A 10,000-nucleotide genomic window follows, 5' to 3' on the forward strand; every position below is an offset into this window, starting at 1 on the left:
CAGCTTAAAATTAAGGAGGGAATATTATATATATATATATATATATATATATATATATATATATATATATATATATATATATATATATATATATATTATATATATATATAATTTAAATAGAGAACACGAAATTTTTATTCCATGCAATATCCTCATGCAAACCACCGGCAAATATGGCAGCTAGATGCACGAGTCAGAGTTTGGCACGATAAGTAATAAATAGCAATTGTTCAAAACTTAGTATACGTAACTGAATGGCATTTTGTTATGGGAGTCTCCTACGACATATTCCAAGAGTACAGCATTGACCAAAATACGGTCTTTACGTAACGTTTTAATTTCCAGCTCACGTAACTGAATTCACATTTTGTACGCAGTGTACTTGTTTCAATAAGCACTGTATATATATATATATATATATATATATATATATATATATATATATATATATATATATATATATATATATATATATATATATATATATATATATATATTGTATTGTATAAATAATGACTCCACTTTTACCACACCTTATCTGTTTTCATCCTAGAAAAAACATTTCCAGCTCCAGTAATTGAAAATATTCGTTTCCTTAAAAGCTAGTTGTCTAATCGGCTCTAGATTTCCCAGTCGTCGAAGAAGCGGACGTTCCGGAAGGTCGAATTGTCCAGGTTGAAAGGACCTTCTGTAGGATGGCCGTATCCTACGTAGCAGTAGAGGTAAAAACTGAAAAAAAAAAGATAAGAAATGACTGAGTGGTGAGACCATCTAAAGCAGAAACTCTCAATTCATTTCAGGTCATGAACCACCAGCCCAATAAAAAATATAGCAAAAAATAAACAGAATCCAGACAATAAACGATTTGGATTGAAATATATTTCTTAAAATCATTCCAACCTGAAGATGTGTCATTATATATTTTAAATAGGTGTAATATAATAAGTGAATTGTCAATTATTTATCTGGATAAACTTGATCTAACTGCATTTTCAGTAAAGTTAAAAATATATGTACCGATCTCCAGTTTATTACCAATTACAGTGAACTTCTGTGGACCACCCAAAATGTCATCAAGGGCCACTAGTGGTCCATAAACTACCAGTTAAAAACCACTGATCTAAGATGTGAGAGATAAGACCACACTATTCCTGGTACTTTTGCGATTTAATAGAAAGCTTTTCAAGGTGGTATAGAAGCCGTAGTAATGTTAATGTTGAAATGGTATGGCCACCTTTCCGGACCATTATGAAAACAGACAGCTACCAAAAAATCTATTACCTTGTTGAAGGGGAACCAAACTTCTTTTAATTATAGTTTACAAGTAATGAAACTTACCGATACCTTTCAATACGGCACAAGAACAAAAGTCAGATCTAATAACAATACCCCATTCTTTCTATACTCAATTCAGTCAAATTCCTTCTCCCGTTTCAAGTTAATCCGACGGTTTTCTCAAATTACCTTAACACAAGACTTCAAAACTTGGCGGAGGGCTTATTGTAAGCCAGAGATCCCAGTAAATTGGTTCCCAGGCGATAAGATCCTTCGTCTGTAATACCTGGTCTGAAGACTCTAATATCCCGGGACTATCAGATTAGTTCTGAACGCCTCCAATATCCAAACTTTCGCCCTTGGGAATTCTGAACTTGGCAAAGTATACTGGCCCAGGAATAAAATCCTCTCACGTGCGTGTTTACATCCTCATGTTCATGTATGAGCACTGTATACACATAAACACACACACACATATATATATATATATATGGGTCAGAAACTTTTATATATATATATATATATATATATATATATATATATATATATATATATATATATATATATATATATATATATATATATATATATATATATATATATATATATATATATATATATATATATATCTTCTTCTTCTTCTTTTAACGTGCTTTTTCCCATTTTTGTATGGGGTAAGCACGATGCCTTCGTTTTCTAGGACTTTTTGATTTGGCTTTGGGGTAGACCGTAGTCTCGATCGGCTGCCCTGCCTGACATCGCGTAGACCCCGGTAGCGTATGTTACATGTATCATACCAGACCCAACGCCCTTTCTCCCAGCAGCGAGAAGTTGTTGCGCGGGTAGGTCGAGAGTTCGAGACGTGTGAGATGTTTGTTATGTTTTCAGAAGATGTTGTAGTGGCTTTGTTTTGTGTGTGTATTTAGTCTGTAACACCCACTTGCTTTTAAGCAAACCTATCCGTTGATTACATACATAATCCCGGGGTGTCTACACGGATAGCAAAGTGTCCGCCTCTCTGATCAGTCGGCTGCGGATTTGAACCCGCGCCACAGACCTCTATGAAGTCCGAAGCTGCTGCTGTAACCGACTGTGCCATCGAGGCTCTATATATATATATATATATATATATATATATATATATATATATATATATATATATATATATATATATATATATATATATATATATATATATATATATATATATATATATATATATATATATATATATATATATATATATATATATATATATATATATATATATATATATATATATATATATATATATATATATATATATATATATATATATATATATATATATATATATATATATATATATATATATATATATATATATATATATATATATATATATATATATATATATATATATATATATATATATATATACATATACACATCAGTAAGCCATCTCCCTGAAAGGGGATCACCCCAGAGAAAAATCAACATAACATACTACAACCATTGAATCATAGTTGAGCCTGTTGGTCAGTAAGAGTTACCAAACGCATTTCCACGACCCTCATATATATATATATATATATATATATATATATATATATATATATATATATATATATATATATATATATATATATATATATATATATATTAACTTGTATGTGCTATATATATATACCTTTGTAAACCGTAGACACAAGGAACAGAGACTACCAAAAAAAAAAAAAAAAACCGCAGCTTATAACAGGTATAAAATGTAACATCTGAAAAGCTCAATAACTGACAGAACGACTGCACGGTTTTAATTTCATAAAAAGGATCTAATCAAGAACTGTAGCTGGAAGGGTTGAGAGACGGTTCAGGAAATTGAACAAGAAATCTTATTAACTGCTGTATATGACTTTTCTGATAAGCTAAACGTGATTCAGCTTCCTTTGGATGTCTTTATACGTATAATGAGATCAATGCTCAGTGCGCTCCAATGAGTAATGGCGTTTATCCCCTCATAAAATATCATAATAGATTAGTGGCTGGGTCTGAATGGCCCAGAGAGAGAGAGAGAGAGAGAGAGAGAGAGAGAGAGAGAGAGAGAGAGAGAGAGAGAGAGAGAGAATCCCAGTTTTCAAGACGCATATGTGGAGGTATTCTATACGACTACAGTGTAGCATTTTTACACTACAAAAACAACACAGGAAAATAAATGTAAAAGAATTCAACTGAAAAAGAGAAACAATACTACCAGTGCCATCTAGGAATATTATCGTTATTTTCTAACTCAGGATCAATAATCTTTCATGTCCGAATTGATTTCGGCTTCTCAAAAACAACGGAAGAAGCTGTGGTTATGTAACAGCACTGCTGTCACCCTCAACGGAGGTTGAATAATGAGGACAGCTTTCTGTCCGGAGATTGCGGCAAACAGTCTTGGAGAGAAATAAAGTGAAATGGAGAAATAGGATTACAAACGAGAGAGCAGGAGAAATGAAAAAAAAAAAGACGCAAAAGTATATAAAAACAGGAGGAGGAGTGAAGGGCAAGTAAAAGGCATAGAAAATATTACATGAATTAGAGGTGTTTTAAAGAATGATGACAATAACTCAAATGGGGTTAAATAAAGGCAAAAAGGTAAACATGACACTTCATCAAACAAAATACTGTAGATAGAAGTACCTTTCTGGGTACTCGAAAAGCATGTTCTTAAAAAAATTTTCATAACTTATTATAATCCACAGAACTGGCCATTTTTTGACAAGTCTGCTCACATACACAATTCACAAAAAATATGCCCTTATGAAAATATACAATGAAGGAAATCATAAGTAAACACCAAAAGTGCCACTGATAAACCACATTCTGTAGTCTACATTACCTGTAAACAAGAACAGCGAAGAACACAGTCGTTGCCCAGTGGAACGCAAGGTTAGCCCTTCTCGGTGGCAGCCACGTTTCCAGCGTCTCTAACAAATAGCCGAATACCACAGCTGGGGGAGAAGAGAGAGAGAGAAAAAAAAAACGATATTACAAACAATTTCTAATGGAAAAAGGTTTTGCCGCAGGTGCTGTAAATCCTACTGTACGTTACCAACCCACGCCCATACAGAAGCCTCTCCATAGGTAAGAGTATGAGCTGGAAATAGCCTTATGACGGATAATGCTGAAAATAATGAACATATGAGCACGTGTTTGCCAGAAGTAAATTTCTGACTCACTCCGGGAACGAACCTCGGCAATATAAATAAAATCTAACGTGTGCTTATGTTAGTAGACTGGAGTCCAGATTTGTCAGTCAGAACTGACAAATAATGAAATGAATGAGAGAGGCAATACAAGTTACGGATTGCTCTCGGTGTAAGAGCCCGTGCTGGCATAGGACTAGCTTGATCATTAACAAAAAAGGTTATACGTTTTGAGTTAAACCTTCCTCTTGACTCAAGCTCGGCTCAAAGTAATCATAACAACCTCCCCTTGACTCAGAGTAATCATAACAACCTCCCTTGACTCAGAGTAATCATAAGCACCTCCCCTTGACTCAAGGTAATAATAACAACCTCCCCTTGACTCAAGGTAACCATAACAACCTCCCCTTGACTCAAGGTAACCATAACAACCTCCCCTTGACTCAAGGTGATCATAACAACCTCCCTTTGACTCAAGGTAATCATAACAACCTCCCCTTGACTCAAGCTTGACTCAAAGTAATCATAACGATTCACTGAATATGAAGTTAACAGAAAGACGCTGAATTAGCTTTGCTTACGCGAGATTGACAATTTATAATTGAAGAAAAAAAAATAAATTACAAAGCTAAAATACAACATCGTTGCTACAATACAACATCGTAATAAACTTCAACTAAACTACCAGGCAATTTTCTTTTCTCTCAATAGCTTTCAGTCAACTATTGGTTTGTGTCAGAGCAACTACAGTATTTTCCGTAACAAGCTGTACTGTTATATGAAGAGCTTTCAGTCAAACTGGGAACAGATTTACTACAAACAAAGCAACAACTACAATTTAACCAAGCTTGGAGCTATCAGACAGGTAGTTATCTCAGCACCTTTCACTCGACTTGACACCGACTGAAAATAATCGCGATGATTTCATCAAATATGAAGCTGTCAAGAGAGACGGTTATCTCAACAAATGTCAGTCAACCTGGCGTTTACTAGAATCAATGGGAAAATTAAGAAAAAATGCAATTTTGTTTTTTATTATTGTTAGCCTCCTATCAGCTTCCAACTCATGTAGAGCCAGCAGAATGATTTCATCATGCATAAAGCTACGTCAGATAGACGGTATCTCGAGCCTGCGCTCGACTCAGGTTTGATTTAGAGAAACGACGATGATTTAATCCAACACGAAGCTGCCATACTTGGAACTGATATCAAGCAACCACGACGATTTCATTAAATACGAAGGTAACAGACGGAGGGCGATACGAAGCCCTTTCACCCTTTGTGCTAAGAGCCACATGAATACTAATGCCAGGCTCCCTGTCACATCACACGTACACTTGGCGTTGTATGACGGCTCACGTGGGATCGTTTAACCTTCACGGAGGGGACGTGCGGGTCATGTAGAATACAATACGGTTCAATACACGACAAATCTCTTGAATCTGATTGCATGATAAGGCTCCCAGTTAACAGCCAGTGATGGAAATTTCATCGTTGAGAAAAGCTGACTAAATATTCCAAGTGGATAAGAAAGCATAGCAAACATTACCTACCAATAGATATATTAATCTCCAGTCTACGGTAATAGCAAATGACATTGTATGGAATGATGTTTATGTCTTAAAATAACAATATCCAGTATGATCAGTTATATCAATATCGATAACGTTATGGGTTAAACAAAATGACATGAATAAAAGTCCACTGATTAGCAATTAATAAGACATTTACCCGACCATTAATACTACGGCAATGTACTACCACAGGAGGAATCTCTTAGCATATACATAATATATATATATATATATATATATATATATATATATATATATATATATAATATATATATATATATATATATATATATATATATATATATATATATATATATATATATATATATATATATATATATATATATATATATATATATATATATATTATATAATACATATATCTGTATATTATATATGTATATCTTTAAAAATGACCAAATGATATAACTGTAACTGAAAGGAGTTCATACAATTAATAAGGTCACGGCCTTAATAATGAACGTTGGGAAATGACAGCCCCTTACAACAGTCAGTAATGAAACAACAACAACAAAACACACACAAGCTAATACAACCCATCTACAAGAACTCTACATGGGAACTGCCTTCCATTAACTTACAACGACAGATACAGCTGTCAACACACAATAAGGTTATCATCTATCAATAAGGGCGATTAAATATCAACTTTCCGTAAGACGATATCTGACATGACTACTACACACCCATCGTTAGTTCGTGTTCCGTTTCTCGCTGGTTCGTCGGGAGATTAGTTTCACATGAAAGAATAAAGCATCTTTCATCTTCATATAAAAAGTTTTTTTTGTTTTCTTCAAAAGGAGCCGCAGAAATTTTTCTTTGTAAAATACAGACACTCATTACTTTGGGGTGAATTTAAGAATGTAAGCACATACATACATACGTACACACTATGTATTTATGCAGTATTTATATATATATATATGCATATATATATGATTACACATACATACATACATACATACACACACACACACACACACACACACACATATATATATATATATATATATATATATATATATATATATATATATATATATATATATATATATATTTTTTTTTAAATATACACTATATACATACACACACACAATGACACCACGATACCTGTAACATAAAATCACAAAGAGGAAAGTCAAATGCCGAATCTTGGCATTCATAACGTTACTGGAGGGATGAGAAGATCAGTGCGGTTGTAGGAATGTTTAGCAAATGAATGTGGGATGTCGTGTCATTGTGAACAGGAGCAAAAGCGCAAACACGGACAGAGCGGGAAGGCCAAAGAGAGACAGCTGCGCTTCTGGTTGAGAAATATAGGGCAAGGGTTTGTGGTGGGCAGCTTAGATGAGTGTGGGCACAGGGGAAAGATTATAGGTGCATAAGTTTCATGACTGTGTGGTTGAAATAGTAACTAAAAATAATGCTGTGAAACAAAATCCAGATATTTTGGGAAGAGTTTCTGTGGTGATTCGGTGATTGGCTTTGGTGGGAGTAAAAGACTGGTTGTGCTATGTAAACTCAATGCAGACGCGTGTGTGTGTGTGAGAGAGAGAGAGAGAGAGAGAGAGAGAGAGAGAGAGAGAGAGAGAGAGAGAGAGAGAGAGAGGCTATCAAGATGTCTTAATGACTCAGTGACTGGTTCTGGTGTGTGAAAGAGTGGTTGTGCTAGGTGAACTAAATGCAAAAATGGAAGGCAGACAGACTCATGGATTGGTTTGAAAATTTCTGAGCAAATTAAAATATGAAGAGAAACATCCGAGACTGATTTAGAGGAGAAACAACGTGAATAGATACGAAGACTGCATTACTAAATTACCTTCCAGTTCACAGCAAACGCAAAATAGTGCACAGATGGGAAGATAAAAAGTGGCCACGACTGCAATGGAATATTCATGGACAAGAATTTGGTTAGAAAATTTCATGCGAATAAGAGAAGGCTTGTATAGACAATTTTGATTTAGAATGTGTTAGGTTTGAATAGAGAAACCAGAGAGTCTGAAATTCAAACAGATGATATTCTTGGGGGAATCGAAGGCTTAGGCGACACTGTTTATATCTTTAAAACGACACTTTAGCATGTAGACCAACTCGTATGTTCCAAAAACTAAAGGAAGGACTATGCAATAATTAAACAATCTGTGATGGATTTGAGGGCAGAAGGAAAAGCTCTTGAAAGATATAGAGGAAAAGGGTTTCTCACTGGAATGACAGATCTCGATGTGAAAGTTATACATGAAAGACACCTTAGACTTAGCTGTGGTTTCAATTATGGCTGAAACGGTGACTTTAGAGCTCCATGTCTATTTGTTTGTATAAGAATTAGCAAGGAGAGAGGTAGTTATAAAAATTCTAAAGCTATTTGTGTCTAACTAAAGGCTACATGACGGATGCTCGGAAATGGTACAATCCTTACTGGTGAGCAAAAATGACAATGGCTGGTGAAAGTTGTGAAAAAGTTAATGATAATAGAAGCTGTATGACAATAAACCGGCAAAGTTGATGAAGACGGATGCTAGCATGTATGGAAGACAGTTCAAAATACTGTATTCATAACAGGTATTTGAAAATAAGCATTGCAGATAAACGCAGACTGTAAGAAAAGAATATGAAAAGGAGAAGAGACAAAAACGGTAGAAGGATATTCGTCAGTTTTATCGATGAGGTATAGTTGTCGAATGTGTACGTCAATGGAAGACAGAAAACGGAAAATATTATTCCTTTGACAAAGAATATACAGTATAAATAGAAGGGAATGAAATGACAGAGAAGTGCTGATGCGACAACGTTGATAACGATGAAAGGAGGCTTTTAAGCACACTCACATTTCCTTATAAAATTATGGAACAGATAAGACGCTGAATAGAACCCGGATATGTTATTTTTATCAGAATACCCTTCCATTAAAAGATCCAATAAACGGTTTTATGCAAACGCTCAATTAGATATAACCTGATCGTCACCTGAATGGGGGCACATTTCACTTAGATATTTAGAAAGAGGAATCGTTCTTAGCAATAGAATGAAGAACAAAAACAATTTTGAATACCACGGTATCGGTAATCGTAATACCGCAGCAAACTGTTTTAATTTTCATTAGTAATAATGAAAACATCGAAAATCACATTATAACAAAACTATTAATATGTCTCAGGTGCAGCCAGGTGAACGCATGACACCGTCGGCAGCGTTGGGCGGAAACAAAATTGCATAAAATGACACCTTGGCGATCGTCCATGGAATATCCAAAGGTCAGCCCACTGAGACACAGTCGACCTTTGACCCTTCGTGATTATTAAAGGTTGTCCCAAGTTTACATGTGTCCCGGCTGGGGAATTTACAGCTCTCTCTCTCTCTCTCTCTCTCTCTCTCTCTCTCTCTCTCTCTCTCTCTCTCTCTCTCTCTCTCTCTCGCCGGCATGTGTAGGTATGTAGGAGGACTCACTGACATGGAGGACAGACGAAGAGCAGATGGGGATAAACAAGAAGCAGGAGAGAGAGAGAGAGAGAGAGAGAGAGAGAGAGAGAGAGAGAGAGAGAGAGAAAATAAGATGAAGAGATGAGGGGAGAAAGAGGGGGAATTTCCATGAGAGGAGGAGGAGGAGGAGGAGGAGGAGGAGGAGGAGGAGGAGGAGGAGGAAGATAGGTAGAAAAAAAATGAACATGAAGGAACAAATGGAAAGAAAGGAGAGAAAGGGAGGGGTAGAAAATGATGATGGAGAGAGAGCGAGACAGGGAAAAACGCACTTTGTGGAGGAGGGAGGGGAAGAGTAACAAAATGACGAAGACGGAAAGAAATGGAAAGGAAGAGAGAAAGGGGAAGAGGAAATTGGAAAAAAGATGGAAGGTGGCAGGACACGAAGAGAACGGGGGAGATACAGAAAGTAGAGCAGACTGGAAAGGCCTGAGAAATAAAAGAAGAAAATAAATAATATAAAATGCTTTTATGGGTAAAAAAGATGAG

At 35.4% G+C, this 10,000-nt stretch overlaps 1 protein-coding gene across 2 annotated transcripts in view; it reads right to left on the reverse strand.

The window, feature by feature from the left end:
- Positions 1-508: 508 nt before the first annotated feature.
- Positions 509-10,000, reverse strand: part of LOC136853089 (protein O-mannosyl-transferase 2-like) — a 52,064-nt gene continuing 42,572 nt past the window's right edge. For both annotated transcript variants that reach the window (XM_067128404.1, XM_067128405.1), the window contains exons 19-20: positions 4,136-4,247; positions 509-729 (exon numbers count right to left, since the gene is read on the reverse strand). In XM_067128404.1, coding sequence (XP_066984505.1) covers positions 621-729; positions 4,136-4,247 — 221 coding nt within the window. In that variant the 3' untranslated portion in view covers positions 509-620. The remainder of the gene's footprint in view (positions 730-4,135; positions 4,248-10,000) is intronic.

This window comes from Macrobrachium rosenbergii, chromosome 26 (genome assembly GCF_040412425.1).
Source record: "Macrobrachium rosenbergii isolate ZJJX-2024 chromosome 26, ASM4041242v1, whole genome shotgun sequence".
Classification (NCBI taxonomy): Eukaryota; Metazoa; Arthropoda; class Malacostraca; order Decapoda; family Palaemonidae; genus Macrobrachium; species Macrobrachium rosenbergii.